At 46.3% G+C, this 18,129-nt stretch overlaps 1 protein-coding gene across 5 annotated transcripts in view; it reads right to left on the reverse strand.

Annotated features, from left to right (window-relative positions):
- Window positions 1-17,810, reverse strand: part of mast1a (microtubule associated serine/threonine kinase 1a) — a 75,347-nt gene extending 57,537 nt beyond the window's left edge. For 2 of the 5 annotated variants that reach the window (XM_088603554.1, XM_088603553.1), the window contains exon 1: window positions 91-473. In XM_088603554.1, coding sequence (XP_088459680.1) covers window positions 91-173 — 83 coding nt within the window. In that variant the 5' untranslated portion in view covers window positions 174-473. Of the gene's footprint in view, window positions 1-90; window positions 475-4,163; window positions 4,196-16,515 lie in introns of those variants that run through there. The other 3 variants (XM_088603552.1, XM_088603551.1, XM_088603555.1) reach the window with 3 other exon arrangements.
- Window positions 17,811-18,129: the final 319 nt, after the last annotated feature.

Here is an 18,129-nt window from a genome sequence, read left to right on the forward strand (position 1 = left end):
GGAGGACAGGAGCACAAGGACTGCCCGACCCGACACCTAGAGATCACGAAAACGACCGACAAAAACACACTGGGCACAGGGCGCCATTACCTTTTTGTGCGTCGAAACATGTTGCTGTCGAAGAAGCGCAGCATAGAGGAATTGGACAAGGCAGCCCAGAGAGAATCAGACATGCTCCTTCGGAAACGACATTGTGATTGTGGCAGCTCGGGCTCTGCCTGTGTGAGCCAGGGAGGGGCGGCAGCAGGAGAGGAGGCAGGGAGGGAGGGAGAGAGAGAGAGAGAGGAGAGGAGAGGAGAGGGCTGATGCCACACCAGAGCCGGCGATCGCAGCAGAGGGATGCAGCACGGCGCTCTCAAGGGTAACGTGCACAGCCAGGAAGTGGAGAGGAAGGGAATGTGTGTGTGTGTGTGCTTGCATGCGCGTGTGGCTGCTGCCGTTAAGAGCAAATCAGAGGCGCAGTCGGACTCCGGAGATCCCGAGCACTCGCTAATGGAAAAGTGAATGGGAAGGGGAGGAGAGAGGTGTGACCCAAGCAGAGAGAAAGAGAGAGATCATGGTGGGGGGTTGTGACTGGAGACCCAAGACTTAATCTGGCTGTACCAACAGGAAAGATGCAGTTTGCAGGTGTTAATCATGTGTTGGGGGAAAACAAGCTTCAGGAAACCAAGCTGTTGCATTGGGTTTGGCTTGTTTGGAAATGATTTTTTTTTTCCAGGACTGAAGCATTCATCTTGTAGCCTTTAATTTCCCCTTGTTCATTTCCATCAATAATAAGACTAAGAAGAAAATGAATAATTGCCACGCTAATTTTAACAGGCTTGTTTTGTCAGAGGGACGCATTTCATTTGGGAAGCACAGGAACAAATGTGAAAGCTGTGTGTGAAGGGACAAGCCATAATACAGGATATTCTACACCGTCATCAGAAGCACAGAATGGGCACTCCTCTCTAAGCTAACACTCGTGGTCTCACGTACAGCATCACATGCGGTATCTGTCACAGGGCAAAGCACAGAAATGACTGGACTTCATTCAAAATCTCACTACAAACACCAGTCAGCGTCTGTTAGAAGACTGTTAATACGATTGCAGCTGTGAGACCCATAGAGAAACTAGAGCGTTCATTATTAAGTGCCTACTCAGACTTGCTCATGAATATTAAAAATATCACAGTCAATTACTAGCTGCATATGCAGAAAATGAACTATTACAGTAGATTATTTACAGAATACTCAGAATTAAAAAGGTCAGACACTGGTTGTCTTTATCTTTCTTGAGTCGACGAAGGGTTGTAGTTCTGAGATTTGGGAAATTTGGAACAAGGGAGCATAAAAGATAAAAAATAACCGTCAACTTAAAAAAGCAGATACATTGCCATCAAAGGTTCAGACTAACGACATATCATATGACTTTAATGACTTCTATGTGCTTATATAAGTAAACACAATTTTCACTTTGATTTCGTGACCCTGTTCAGCAACACTAATAAAACAGAGAGAGTGCGGATATTGAGAGAGTCGGACAGTTCCAGCTCTCCTGGCCTTGCAGGTGCTCCTCGATAAACGCAGAACAAGAGGGAGACGATCTCTTTCTCACTCCTGTATTCCCCAGCCATTCCCCATCTCTCTCTCCCTTTCCTCCTTTTATATATACAGTATGCTGTACTGTTTACTACTGCACAGTGTATACTATACTGCCCAGTGTATATATACTCTACACAGTACGCTATACTGTATACTACTATGTACTGAATACAATTCTGCCCAATACATATATACAGTACTGTACTATACTGTATAGTAGTATATGAAAGGCTGAAGACACACACCTGAAGAAGGCTTCACACCCTAAACTTTGTATCTCTTTTCTTTCCATTTCAGCATTGAATAAACCTCTATGCTCTATTTAATGTTACACTGTATACCACTTTATACAGCATACTGTACCACTCAGTAAATACTGCATATATACAATATGCTATACTGTATACTATATCACTCAGTATATATACTGTATATATAGAATACTACTGCTCAGTATATATATATACAATACCAATATGCTGTATACTATTATATATTCCATACAGCTCAGTTTATATCTACAGTGCCTGCAAAAGTATTCAAATAATTTAAAGGATTTCTAATGTTGCTGAGTTACAAATGATACTTATACATCTTTTTCCAATCAGTATTTAGATTGCAGACTCGCACACTCACACAGAAAATGTTTAAGCAGGTATTTGTCAGCAGATAGCTTAAAGAGACAAAGAAAAACTGAAATTTGCTTTAAAATGCATAAGTATTCAGATCTCGTACATTAATATTTGGAAGCACCACCCTTTGCCACAATAACCGGTTGAGTTCTTCAGGGTATGTGACTACCTCCTTAGAAAACACAGTGGATAAGAGTGATGTTCACCCATTCCTCAAGACAGATTTGCTCCAGCTCATTGAAGTTTCTTTGACAGAACTTATGGACCACAATTTATACTATACCGTGTATTTAGTACTAATATGAGTACATTACACAGTATTCATTATACTATACCGCACAGTATATATATTGAGTATGCTATACTGTATACTACTCTATATACTTTACTATACTGCACAGTATATACAGAATGCTATACTGTACTCTACTATATACAATGTACCACACTATATATTCAATAAGCTATACTATATGCTACTGTATATACATTATTGTACTGCACATTATATGTAGTATGCTTTATTGTATACTACAATATATGCTTCAGTATACTGTTTAATACTATATATATATTATACTGCACAGTATATACAGCAAAGGAAAAAGTAAAAGGTTTATTCCATGCTGAAAACAGAAGAGAGAAACACAATGTTTTGGCTGTGAAGCCCTCACACCCGAAGAAGGCTTCAAGCCAAAACGTTGTGTTTTCTCTCTTCTCTTTTCAGCATGGAATAAACCTATTACTTGTTTCTTTGCAGACTACGCATGCTGACGCAGCTACCCACCTGAACTACATTATATACAGTACATATACAGCTGTATGCTATACTATATACTACCAGATATATTTTACTCTGCTGTACATATATACAGAATGCTACACGGTATACTATTTTATATACTATACAGTATGTATACATTATATTACACTATATTCTACACTACTAACTCTTAAAGCAAAAGGACACCACTTCAGCACCAAGAACAGCAACCATCCAGCAGCACACCAGCACAAAGGGGAAGTTTCCAAAGCAAGATGTATATTGTATGCTACAATATATACTTTAATATACTGTATAATACTATATATATATCATACTGCACAGTATATACAGTATATATATACAGCAGTATGCTATACTGTATTCTACTAGATATAATTTACTATACTGTATATATACAGTATATACAGAATGTTAAACTGTATACTATTATATATTTCTCATTTCACTTCAGACGGCCATGATCACACTGATCTCTCTGTTCTCAAAGAAGGGTTTCTCAACACCCATAGCAGAAAGACAACAGAAACTAAACTCATCCTGAAACTAGGTTCACACCATCCCCCTTCTCTCAATGACAGACTTATTTTCGTGTAATCTTCTCTATTCTATTATAGCCGGTTTTTACTTCACACCTTTCTTCACCCCTCTCCTTGTACTTCCTGAGTGGCCTCTCTGCCCCTCCTGCCTCCTCCCCTCTCCCCTCTCTCAGCTATGTTCTTCAGTGCTATTTAATCTTTGCTGTCAGCCCGGTCTTTCTCACACCTGAAGAAGGCTTCACAGCCGAAACGTTGTGTTTCCTCTCTTCTCTTTTCAGCATGGAATAAACCTATTACTTGTTCCTTTGCACACTACGCATGCTGACGCAGCTATCCACCTGAACTACTATTACATACACCACACTATACAGTATTACACTATATTCTATACTTCTAACTCTTAAAGCGAAAGGACACCATTTCAGCACCAAGGACAGCAGCCAGCCTGCAGCACACCAGCACTATCACAGGTGGACGTTCCAAAGCAAGATGTCACAAAAGACAGGCAGACCTTTGGAGAGAATTTCATCCCCCACCCCACAAGATGAAAAAAGTGCTTTAAAAAAGCAGCAACATTGCACACAGGATGTGAATCTGAACATCTGATCTTAAAGCAGTACTCACCCACTGCTCTTCCTGGGCAAAGGAAGATCCTTCTGAAACAGAAACAAAAAGAAACAAATAATGAATTTCACTCCCAGACTGTGCACACACACACTGCAACTCCAGACACGGGACTGAAATTTGGCAACATATACAATGTGGATAAATCATTCCAAAGAAACAAGACCTTAACTACCCCACCACAGGGTGGTGCTTCTCTACAAACACCACCTCCTGTCCTCCAGTGTCCTGCAGCAGAAGATTAACACTCCTCCCCTGCTGAGGCAGGCTGTGATGCTGCGCCGGGGAGCTCCTGTCTTAAGGATCCTTAACGAATGGCTGGTGTTTAAAAGCTCACAGTGCCATCCCATGTTCAGAGCAAAGGACTAGAGTGCAGTGCCGTAAAATCATGGCTCATCCAGATGAAGGCACTGCATACGGAGGCCTGAGCAAGAAACGGCAAAAATAAATCAATGCATGACACAAGCAGGAAATCTCTGGCGGAAAAGCAACCAAATCCCGTCCAAATTTGTTCTGATAAAGGTCTCACCAGAGGTCAAGCGCACAGTTCGCAGTTGTGCCCTTTTCTCAAATGCCAGACTTATAAACCATCGCCCATCGGCAGCCAGGTCGGCCAGTCCAGACCGATCTCCAGCTCCTGTCCGTTCGGACCGGCCTGGCGGCCCAGCAGCCTCTTCTTCTCCTCACCCACCCAGAGCGGTGCTCTCCTCCGCGGCTACACCGACCCAGCCTCCCCCCTCCCCCCCGAACACAACGAAACTGTGCTCATCTGTGTCTGCCCCCCAGCATCAGACAGAAGTGCTGCCAGCTGCCCCATCAGTGACACTCTATACAGGCTAATACGCTGAAAGGGGTCTTTTGGTCTGGCGTCTGCCACTGTAAAGGTAAGTACCGTATGAATAAATCTGATTACGCTCCGAGGGAGATGGGCTCTCTGTTGATGCTCGGAGCAGGCCAGACACGGTTCCTCTCCACCAGTGGATATCGGATTACCACTGATTCTTGTGGATCCTGAACAAAACTGGATGATCACATTAACCTTCAGCGGATGACCGTTCTTGCTGTTATTTCCTTGTTCCTATGTTTTAGCATGTCCGCGGCCGAACGCGGAGAATAGTATCTCCAGCCACAGTGGGATCAGAAACTCCAGTACAACACCGCGTTATATCATGGCATGTGGACTTCGTTAATTGCTATGGATTTTGTTAAGTTTAGATGATTGTGGAACTGATGCTGTTTTGGTGTAGGCTTTTGGACATGCTGCCTAAGTTCACGAGCAATGGCAGCTCCTGAAAAACTCTTCTCATGACTTAAAGCAATTTGTTTTCTAGCAAAGTACAATAACTAAGTGATGCAGATTTGCACATTCACTTGTAGCATGACACTCCCTTGTTTACATCCCAGCGTGACCTCTTGTGTTTTTTTGCTTTGTTTTGCATCACACCTTACTGGTGTTACCAAACAAAGCTTTTTATCGCTAAATGGAGTTTTTTAATGAAAGTTCGGGAGGAATGAAAGCAGCCGAGCTCATTCGACACAGCTGCCACAGTTCTCACTAATCCTGACGTAAGCAACCGGTCTCCATATATATCAAACTTCACCCTCTCCTCTTCCTCGTTCGTTTTCTGCATCCCTCCTCCACCCCCTCTCCACCTTTGCAGCTACCCCATTGGTCGCATGGGGGTCCTATCCTCCCCGTCCAACGGCCAGGAGGTTGGCCCTCAGCCAAGCGGGTTACGCCAAATCTCCACATCTCAATAAATTATTCTAATTTCTCCCAAGCTTTCGGCTGCCGTCATTCCTCGTGAAAATTAGTGAATGCAGAATCACTCGGCTGTTTTTATTCTGTTTAAAATCAGAAAGCACAACTTTTCCCAAAAGGTGGTGCTAAACATTGTGAATTTTTTTAAACATTTAGTTAAATTGATCTACAAAAACACTTAAGCCTGACAGATATTCCCAATGGGATCGCCACGCCTTCCAAATTCAGGAAATTTCTACGTAAGCACTGTGCTGCTAGACCTCCTGCAAGAGACAGAAGCATTCTTTAAATATACAAATGCAAATGTGATCTTCCTTCGATGAACTACATGTAAATGCAGACTCGCTTGCTCATCTTGCATTTAAAATTTTGATAAAGATATAAATGGGGGGGTTATGGAACTGGTGAAAATCAGGATTTGACCGAGCAGTTTAGTCAATCAGTAAAATAATTATTCACAACCCCTGACTTGTAAGTGATTTCTAGCACTACACCTCAGCAGCTGGTATAATTAGAGGCACGTGAATTCTCTGTTCTCTGGTACAGCTTTGTTGAGAGGAGCAATAATCCAGGCACACTTGAATAAACAAATATTTATTAGTGACACAAGACACAAACTACACTTCACACCACAAAACATACTGTACAACACACAAGTTACTCTATGTACAGTATTTACAAACCAGATGTTTCAGAGACCTGACATTCTGGTCACCCAAAAACCCCAAACTGCTATTAAACTCTTAATATGCCTACAGCGGTCACACAAGAGATGAGCTGCCTTCTAACTAAAGACAATACAACCTGCAGTTAAATCTCTCTCTCTGCACATGGGATGCCACAAAACATTTCTTAATGGGATCTTATATTCTCTGTTTCTGTCCTGCTCCTTTGCAATCACCAACCCACAACTTACCTAGGTATACTAAGATAAACCTTACAATTGTTTCTGCTCAAGGGTCCCCTCAGACCCCAGCAAATATCCTCTCTGCTTTGAGGTTAGAAGCGTTAAGTCTTCCAGGTCTCAAAAACTTTATCGAATATCTAAGAGACACTTCTCAGTCACCTAAAGCTGTAACAATATACATCAATAGCAAGACTCTAAAAAATATTTATATTTGATTACATCCATTTTCTAATTGCCTCATCCAATTTAGGGTCACAGGGGAGCCAGAGCCTATCCCAGCAACAGGCACAAGGCAGGGTACACCCTGTAGGGGATGCCATTCCATCCCTTTCACACACAGACACACACCAGAGCCTGGCTTCCCAGATACCAGCTGATCCACCAGCATGTCTTGTGAACTGTGGGAGGGAACTGGAGGACCCAGAGAAAACCCCCACAATCACTGGGAGAACATACAAACTCCACACAGAGAGCGATCTGGGTCTACAATTGAACCCAGGGCCCCAGCACTGTGAGGCAGCAATGCTAGCCACTGTGCCACTGTGGCACCTATTCTATTACATTATATTTAGAAATACACAATAGTCACATTTATTTCTACGGTGTAAATGTGCTGAAAACAAAATGTTTTGCAAATTGAATGCATGATCTTCAAAATTGATATATACCTTTGCAATCGTTATTTCATGATTGTTGCATTTTATAACCTCGAGACACTTCCTGTACCATAAGTGCTTTACTAGAGCCCAAAATGACTAGTGACAAATGTGTACATTAATGATCACTTATCCTATGTGGTCACTGTATTCTTGACAAAAGGCACAGGTTTTTGGATAAAATATCCTGGTAAAAATTGTAATGTATTTGCTCCTTGAATTCAAACTAGGACACCAGACTCAGAGGATACAAACCGTCCAGAAAGCAGAACACATCCATTTTGTTGATCCAGTACATTGCTTTTCAACACGAGCTTCCTCTTTCTGGGTTAATCACACACTGTATACCTCCGATTTGTGTTTCACTCGATCACACCACATTGCTGGTGGAGTAAACTAGTTGCTGTTTGGCAAATTCGCGGTGTTCTATGTATGTTGCAAAGGAACTCTGCAGCAGACAGCAGATTGATGGCGTCAGCCTGAAATAGGAGCCTTAGAGAATTGTATCCTGGTTACTATTTGAAGGCTCCCAGTCAATGTCCTTAAGTGTGAGTTAGTTTCCCAAACCGCTTTCCTGAGAGAACATTTGCATTAAATGTTTTTATGTGTTCTTCTTTGTGAGACGAGAACCATCCCTTTAACCTTTAAAGTCTAGATAATGGACACCATAGTCAACACTGGGATGCCTTTAGGATGTTTTTAAAACTGCCACTAGAATAAGTGAAGTTGATCATCTTTTGCCTTAGATTATCGGACAATTCTGTGACTTCTCACATGACAGTATTGGGTGTTCAGCTTCTGTGTCCAGTTTCCTTTAAAACCTAGTGGTTATCCAAGCTACCACCAAAAGCCTCTATTAAAGTTTTTGAGGTTTTGTGAAACAACCAAAAGTCTAAGGGGTTAACTTCTTCTTCAGTTCATGGTTCAGGGGATCTGGAGCCTATCCCAGCAAGCAATGGGGGCAAGGTGGGGTACACTCTGGATGGGGCACCAGTAGGGCCAGTCCCTGCATCGCCCTTGTGGAACGGGTGCCACCAGGCCGCCTCTCCAGGAGACAGACCAATATTTGTATCCCCTGCGGCCTCCCACAGTGAGCTGGTCTCCCCCCCAGAACACTGCAGCAGCCAGACTGCCACTTCTCCTAATGCTGGTCTCAGAGAGAGTGCACGCATCTCAGCTTCTGTCTTCATCTGCTGGGAGGTGAACGGCAGGTGGAGCCCAGGGTTTCTTCAGAGAGACGCACAAGCCCTGTCATTGCCAGCTGCAGAGATGTCGGGTTCGATTTCGATACCACAAGAGCTTTAAGGCTCTAACACAAGGATCCCCCAGTCCTGGCTCTGCAGGGCCAGCATGTCCACAGACAGGACCCCCAAACCTCGTTCTGCACAGGATTTTTCAGTCCATCTGGATTTGTAGGGACCTCAATCAACTCACTACTGGCGTAAATGAACTAATCAGACAGCTCCCCCCAGCTCTCCTGGTGCTGCTGATTTAAAGAGACTCAGAAACCTGCGGACAATCTGGACCTACAGTCCAGGACTGGGGACTCCAGCTGCAGACACACTGACCCTCCAGGACTGTCACCGAACAGCCCTGCTGCAGACACACTGACTGACCTTCCAGGACCAGGACTGGGGACCCCAGCTGCAGACACACTGACCCTCCAGGACTGTCACCGAACAGCCCTGCTGCAGATACATTGACCCTCCAGGACTGGCACTGGACAGCCTTCCTGCAGACACACTGCCTGACCCTCCAGGACCAGGACTGGACCGTCCTGCTGCAGAGACACTGACTGACCTTCCAGGACTGTCACCGAACAGCCCTGCTGCAGATACATTGACCCTCCAGGACTGGTACTGGACAGCCCTGCTGCAGACACACTGACCCTCCAGGACTGGCACTGGGGACCCCAGCTGCAGACACACTGATCCTGCAGGACCAGGACTGGAAACCCCTGCCCTAACAGTCTTCCAGTCTGGCTAAAGACTTCCTTTCTCTATTGGGATGCTTTGATCTTACTCAGTTTGTTTGTATCCCTACACACAACAAAGGACACACCTTAGATTTAATTATTGCAAATGACTCTTTTGTCTCCCACTGCTCTCCCCTTGATCTAGGCCTCTCTGACCACTTAGCCATTCTCTTCAATCTGGAATTACCTGTTTCTAACACCTCCCCCCCACACTCTGTAAATTTCTGCAACTGGTGATCAATTGATCACCCAAGGTTTGCAAATTCTGCTCTGTCCTCCTTATCTTGTTTCTCTTCCTCTGACCCTAGAGGACAAAATACAGTTACTTGACAGTGCTCTTTTATCTACCTTTTATCGACACCTTTGCTCCTTTAAAAACTCGAACCATCTCCTTCTCTCGCCCTGCCCCCTGGTACAATGACCATCTGTGATCCATGAAGGCAGCCTCTCGCAAACTTGAGCGTAGGTGGTGTCTTTCTGGCCTAAATGTTCATTATCAGGCCTGGAGAGATTACTTATCTGAATATAAGGTTACTATAGAGTCTGCTAGATCCATCTACTTCTCTCACATCATTGAAAATCACCAAAACAGCCCCAGACATCTTTTCTCCACCATCAACAGACTGTTCAAGCCAAACTGCCCCACCAAATTACCTGCCTCATCGCAACTTTGCAACACATTCTTAGATTTCTTTAGTTCTAAGACTGACAACATCCGGCATCACATTCTTTCCACTACACATATCATTTCCATACCTCCTCCCTCCTCATCCAGCTTCTCTGGTTCCCTTCTCTCCAGCTTCTCTCTTCTTGACTCAGCATCCCTCAATGAACTAGTTACACGCTTGAAACCCACCACATCTATTTTAGATCCCATTCCCACCACTTTATTTCAGTCCTGTTTCTCTTCTCTCTGTCCCATTGTCCTCAATATTATACATGAATCCATGAGCACTGGCGTTGTACCAATGGTCCTCAAAACTGCTGCCATTACCCCCGTGCCAAAAAAGCCTAACATGGCTCTCGACAATCTTAACAATTTTCGCCCCATCTCCAACTTACCCTTTCTTGCTAAAATTCTAGAACGTGCTGTCACACTTCAGTTACATAACCACCTCATGACAAACAACCTTTTCGAACCCCTCCAATCTGGCTTCCGTCAACTTCACAGCACAGAAACGGCCCTGGTCAAAGTCACCAACGATCTTCTAATAGCTTCTGATTCTGGTTCTCTTTCTATACTCGTCCTTCTTGATCTCAGTGCTGCTTTTGACACTGTTGACCATAACATCTTACTTTCTCGTCTTGAGACTGTTTGGAGCTTCTGACACTGCCCTCAAATGTTTCAAATCTTACCTCACTGATCGCTGTCACTTTGTCTCTCTTAATGGGTATAGGACTGAAATTGGTCTTGTTAAGTCTGGTGTCCCTCAGGGCTCAATACTGGGCCCCTTGCTCTTCAGCATTTACATGTTCCCACTTGGTCAGCTTTTAAGATCACATGGCCTCAGCTTTCATTTTTACGCTGATGATTCTCAAATATACATCCATACCAAACCTGACACTGATGTGGCTGTCTCTATTCTATCTAATTGCATCTCTGACAAAAATTTGGATGTCTCAAAACTTCCTTCATCTTAACTGCGACAAGACTGAAGTCATGCTTATTGGCACCCCCCATCAACTTCGTAAAGCCAGTCCTGTAACCCTATCTGTAGATGGTTCTGTACTTGAGCTTCAATCAAAATTGAAAAACCGTGGGCTTATATTTGATTCTGGCTTAACATTCGACCAACATGTGCAGCATACTGTCAAAACATCTTTTTTTCACCTTGGAAATATCGCTAGACTATGCCCTGTGCTATCATTAACTGCGGCTGAAAAGCTGATCAACACATTTGTGTTCTCTCGAATTGACTACTGTAATGCTCTACTCGCTGGGGTATCTAAATCTACTCTGAACAAACTGCAGTATGTCCAAAATTCAGCAGCCAGAATCCTGACCAGGTCTAGTGCAAGTGTTCACATTACTCCTATCCTGGAGTCCTTGCACAGGCTTCCGTTCAAATTCCGTGTAGACTTTAAAATTGTCATGCTCACCTATAAGGCTCTGCATGGCTTGGCACCTCAGTACCTGTCTGAACTATTATGGCCCTACTCCCCACCTCGCAACCTTCGCTATTCTAATTCTGCTCTCCTTACTGTCCCCCAAGCCCATCTACATTGTATGGGTGACAGGGCCTTCTTCTGTTATGCCCCCAAGCTCTGGAACTCTCTCCCCAAGGATATCAGAGAGTCACCTTCTCTAAACTCCTTCAAATCCAGACTCAAAACCCTCTTCTTCAGAAAAGCCTTTACTTAACTGGTTCCATTCTTCACCCCTCTGCTTTTCTTAGTACCACCATCCACGGTCTCCTCTATATATTGTAAATGTGTTATATCTTGTGTATTCTTCTTATTTATTGTTGTTGTCATCCTGTAAAGCGCTTTGAGAAGCCATCTTTAAAAGCGCTATATAAAATAAAGTTTATTATTATATTATTATTATATAATTAAATCAATTTAAATAATGCACTAGCAGGGCCTTATTTAGCATATTGAGTACAATTGTAGTCTCCACATTAACAAAGATATAGCTGTTCTAGAATCAGTACTGAGAAGAGCAGCCAAGATAGATTCCAGGGATTAAAGGACTGTCCTACACTGACAGGCTGAAGGAACTGACATTTGTTCATCTCAAGCAGGGGAGCTGATCCATCTATTCAACATTCTCACGGACCAGTGAAACATGGACCCAAGGATGCATGTGGAAACAAGAGAGACATGCATTTAAAACCAAGAACGGGAGACACTTCTTTACCCAAAGAGTGGTGGGGGTGTGGAGCAAGCTACCCAGCCATGTTGTTGAATCTGATACTTCCTGGCTTCCTCCTGCATTTCCTCCAGCTCTTTCCAGATGGGTCACTTGGAATCATTTTTTTCCACATCATGTGAAAAAGTCTTTAGCTGAGCAGAAGACAAATCTCGACACCTGCACTCTCAGCCCCCTCAGTTAACAGCATGAATTTGCCACCAGTGCAGTTCAGTCATCCAAAGATTTTCGTTAAAATAATTGTTAGAAGACAATTTAAAGATCCCCAAAATAGACCTTTCTGATGTTCTTAAGACTTCAATGTCAATGAGCTACAGGGAAGCGCGATCAATGTCCTGTACGATCCTAGCTCCCTGGGCAGAAGATTTACTCATGTTCTTCTCCTGCTTTGTTTAAGCCTGCAGGCTGTACAACTCACCTACACACCACTGCACCTGCACCCCCACACAATTTATTTAGAGGTCAGAACGGCTGAAACTCTTCTTTGATGATCTAAGGAGACACTTGCTGGGCTTCGCCAATCCTCTGCCCCTGCTACACTCTGCCTCGCTCTGCCTGCTTAACAGATCTCGGACGCATTTTAAAGATGTCCTCCGCTGGATTCTTCATTTAAGTAGAGGACTCCTTCCGAATGAAGAGCGAAACACGGGCCAGGTCAAACACAGAGCACGCGCACATCCCGGCTCCGGGAAACTCAGAATCCAGCAAGCCTTACAGCTCACGCTTCCAGAGGACCTGGAGCATGTGAGTTTTGATCAATTCAGCCAGTGAAAAGGCTCGATTCATTCAGGCATGATCATCCATGGTTTTCGGGGCAACAGGGTGTTAGTGTTTTCATTTCATTGCGTCCATAAAAACCTGCTTCAGTGCTCAGAACACAGCTGTTGCAGAAACTGATGATTCAGCTCAAGGGAGCACAACTCCAGTCCTGGGGTGCCAGGACACGTCTTCTGGGGTGCAAGGCTTCTTTCCACCCGAGCTCCTAATGAACTAATTAAACTCCTTATTTGCGTAGCAGGACAAGTGGGAGCCTCTCCTTGTTGCTGAGAAGCAGGATATTTCCGAGATCCTACAAAACCCGCCGGGTGGCAGCCCTTGAGTTGGGGTCCCCCCCGATTTAAGGGGTGATCTACAGAGCTAACCGGATAGGGCTGCTTTAAGACCAGGGCTGGCCAGCCCTGCTTCAGAGCACCAGTCAGGAAACAAAAACAACAATTTACCATAGCAACCTTCTACAGAGAAGCTGCAAAGGCTTTGCAAACACCTACCTACCACAATCAATCAGGGCACTATCACAGCAGTGAAACGTGAGGGAAAGCCGCAGTGCATGTGCAAAGTCACCATGTAAACACACCACAGTCAGCTGCCATCACGGTGCCCCTGGAACAGATCAACGCCACACTAAAGGCTGAGCTCATGCTGCTCAGAGTTACACAAAAGTGCCCCCTGACCTGTATTCCCAGGGTGCAGCGTGTCTAGCCATCTGGCACTGAAATGGAAGCCAGCGTGGGTTTAATGGACACGTCCTGGTGTCTGCAGACTGACAGCGCTCTCTGGGGCATTCAGAATCAGGGCTTCTTTCAGTCAAGCTATGAGCCAAAGAGCCTGTTCTCCTTCAGCCCCGGATATGAGCTCCTTTTAGTTACTCTTGCGGTCGATTAACCCTTCTAGCGCCTGGGACAAGTGAGAGGCTGTGTGGGGATTTGGGCGACTCTCCAGTTGACTGCCTCCCTTCCCGTTTTTAGACACGTTCGGGAAGAAGAGACAAGGGTCCAGGCATCAGGGGCTTTGAGTGAAGGTGGGACGTGCACCACTGGCTCCTCCCCTCCTCTATCACATTGACACCAGAGCCCACCCAGAGCGGCGCCCCGCGCTCTCTCCCATGTTACGCTCGTAAACCCCTCCTCTTAAGGACGCTCCAGCCCTTCCTTGTTTTACACTCATCTCCCACACCTGCCTCCGGTTCCAGCCCCCCGTGCTGTAAAGGCCAGGCGTTCCTGCCTATCGGGCCTCAGCTTTGGAAGATGGACGCCCGGAAGCCCACCTACCCGCGAGTCCAGGAGCGACTCGACGACATCGGCTTCAATGGCGTCCTGACCTTCTAGGTCCGGGACTGGAGTGTCTGGTCCCATGACCCCCAATTTTATTCCCCCGACCCTCCGCCGGATCCTGCTCCGGCTTTTAACTCTGTTTGTCTGCGTCTGGACGGATCTCCCGGTTTTGGACATAGCATCATTCATTTATTGCCTCGGACTCCCTTGGACTGTCTGCCTTGGCCACACCTCCCCTGAACACCAGCGCTCCGTGGACACGCCCCCTGTTTTCCTTCCAGCCCCTTGCATGCCTTTTTCCCCGTGTCTTCCTCACGGTTCCCCGGATTGTGTTGTCTGCATAGGGTCCTGAAAGAACGCTCCGTGACATCCCGGTCTGCATCCAGCTCTCAGTCACCTCTGTCCTGCTTGTGGATCGTCAGCACTGGGGAAGCAGCCAGCTCGTTCCCCATTCCTGCCAGTCGCGTGCAGAACAGCCGTTGGTCCCACCCCATCACATCGATTGACACGATGCACTTTAAACTATTCCAACGCTAAACCGCACGACTGATGGAGCGAGTCGAGCGACCATCACTTCGATACTTCTAGTTTCTAGAACAGCCGCTTGATAGCGTGTGATTATTGATTTGGAGCACCTAGAGTCGATCGCAAGCATGTTGTTTCAGCTCGTTTTTCGTTAGTCGCTCGTGTTTCCCTCCTCCGTAGGCCCTCGGCACCGTGCCTCCAGTGCCTAATGGGAAATCCAGCACTGCCCCCAGTGAGACTCTGACCAGTATGGACCTCAGGCCAGGGCTGATCACCGAGACGAAACGCACGGTCAGGTGGACCGCGAGTTTACCCGAAGGGCCGGGGGTGTCTTTAACACATCGCCTGCCCGAGCTCTCAAAGCGGGCTTCCCTGGGGGAAACTCCGGACAGGCCCGGATGAGAACGCCCAGGCCACCACATGTCAAAGATGGACCGAATGACCCTTGTCATTTTCCAGTGTTCTCCACAGTGGGCAAAGTCCGGCCGCCTGCCTCTTGCTGTGCTGGGAGCCCAGCAGTGCCCGCAGCAGGGTGGGCACAGAAAGGAGGACAGGGCGCACTCCTCCAGTGCGCCCTGGGGATATGGACAGGTCAGCCGAACTCTGCCCCTTCCCTGGCGCCTCTGAGTCAGAGCTCCGCGCCGCTGTCTGGCCAGCTCAGCTGCAGTCCGCGTTCCCACAGGCCTAAACAAGCAAGTGTGCTCAATACCCGAGCTACTCATCTACCAGCTTAGTTCGGCTTTGGGCGTTTGTGCAGGAGTGGGGCCACCTCCCCCCGCCCAGTTTAAAAAGAAGGATCTTCTGGAGCAAAAAAAAAGAGTTTTCACCTCGGATAACGATACAAAGGCCAACTCGAACGGCCACGAACACAATCCTCCCCTCTCCTCGCAGCCCAACCACCGAGTGAATTTCGGGAACAGCGCGAAGCACAGCTCGTATTGCAGCCAAATGAAAAAGAGAAAGGATGACTAACAACTTTCCGAAATCGGAATCCACGCCACTCAGCACTGAGCAATCACCAAGAATGTGCGTTTCGCGAGCTGCTGCAACTCTGACTTCAAAAGAACGTGTTTCAAATCCCATAGGCGCAAGCAGAAACGGCAGTTCTCATTCTCGTAAATTCATTTTTCGTTAAGTTAATGAATATTGAGCAAGCTTACTAACACTATCAAGTGAATACAGTTTCACATTTACGCTTCACAGAATAACAATCACATAGATCATGCTATTGACTGCATGCCTTTTAAGCAGATAGGTTTACTGTACCTTGAAAAGTCGAAATATATTTCTTTCGTATCAACCGAATATTAATAGGTTTAATATTTCTTGCTTTGTAGTGCATCGTTTTTAAACGATAAAGACCTCTTCCAGAAAACTACGTAGACTATTGCCATCCTTTGACCGAAAACTATTTTCTAATACCTCGTATTCATTACATGTTCCACGCATCGTACAAAGTCCTGCATGGACAACAAAATAATATTTGTGAACATAATACACATCACCTTCGACTAAAGTGGCGACGCTCTCCTCTCTAGCGGTCGGGAAACAGCGCTAAGCGCTCTCGCGTGCTGAGCTGGCAGTGCGCGAGCGCCGCGTCTCACCTGCAGTCTGCGGCGCCGTATGATCCCCGAGTCATCCATGGCGCGAGCCGCCGGGTCCTCCGCCGCTCGCGCGCCCCTCTCCCCCTCCTCCGGCCTGGCTCCTGTCCGACACCCCCCAGGCTCTCGCCGGCCGCCCCCGGCTTTCACTTCACGGCCAAAAACCACGCCGCACCGTGAACGGGCATTACTGCTGAGGAAGCAAGGCTGTCAAGCAGCTCCCAATCGGTCGCAGGGGACTGGAAATAAATCGGGATCTCGGTATATGTGACCTCATACACAACAACAGGAAAGGGATAAAGACCAAAAAGGGGTCTGGAAAACAAAAATCTACTGGGGCTGAAAAAAGACACTTCCTGGTTTTCTTAAAGTCTCTCAGTTCGGCTCATTCTTACGAGAGCTTAAATATTTTTTTTTTAAATCAAAGATTTTTGAGTTCGATGCCCCGCGAAAAAGTAAAAGTGACAGATGACGATTTTTGTTCATTTGCTGCTTGTCGTCTGCTTTTAAACTCCAATGAACTCTCCCTTGTACGTGCCCTCGGATCGCTTTTACCTTTTGACCGGGTTGAGGCTATGCCGTCGCCTCTCTCCGGCGGCGGATAAAAGACGAATACCGAAAGGAAGAACTGAAACGTCAAGACAAGACTGGGCTATCTCTCCGCTCCCGGCCTGCCCCGACGCCTCATGCTCTGACGCGCTGAATGCTCCCGGGCCGAGCGAGCGGCGACGTTCCGTCGACCGGCCGAGATCTCGCGCGCTCTAACCCACAGAGCTCGACCCACTGGGTCCCGCGCCGTCCTCCACCATCCCGGGGAGTGCGCTCGCGCTAGTGAGGCACTCTGCAGCTAGATGCACGCCTGCCACGCACCGTGATCGCAGTAATACTAGCACATGGAGTAACAGAAAGCCGTAGGAGAAAGTGTGGTGACATCAGTAGACGCGTATTGTTAAATGAACGCCTGCTTCAGCATATGCATCGTGCCCGTCACACAGCTGGCCCGGACGCCGGCAAACTGAACCGTCTCTGTGAAACTGGAAACACGTGCATGGTTTCTGTCCTCTTCTTAGACACGAACTGCATCTGCAATATGGAGGTGTTATTGGTGGGTCTGCCCTACGGGTATCCCAGAGCGACAGCGCGCCCGCGTCGGTCCATCCTGCCCGCTAGAAAGCTGTAAGGCACTGGAGCTCACACGGCTCACGTCCTCACTATCCTTTTCCTCAGCGGATGATCGCCCCCTCCCCTCGTCTTTCTGCCGTTCCTATCCCCTTTCCTCCCCCTTCCTCCCAGGCAAGACAATGGCAATAATATTTTAACCCCCTAGAGCCCGGACTCCACCGAGCTGTACTCCTTAACCGCACTGGGTAGCAGCGAGTAACCTCTATACGGCTTCCTTTTAAATGACGGGGCCCAGCGCTGCTCTCATCTGTGCCACCGGCTCGCCAAGCAGCCAGGTAGATATGCGCAATATTCTGCACAGATGCAAAATCATTCAAGAAAATTCGTATTACTTGTTAATATTGAATAGGATCTGATAGATTCTAATTCAATTCCATATTGATCAAATCAATTATGTTGCTTACAAGATATATTTCCGGATATTCCCTTTGAATT

The sequence above is a fragment of the Lepisosteus platostomus genome, chromosome 13 (genome assembly GCF_059453375.1).
Source record: "Lepisosteus platostomus isolate fLepPlt1 chromosome 13, fLepPlt1.hap1, whole genome shotgun sequence".
Lineage (NCBI taxonomy): Eukaryota > Metazoa > Chordata > Actinopteri > Semionotiformes > Lepisosteidae > Lepisosteus > Lepisosteus platostomus.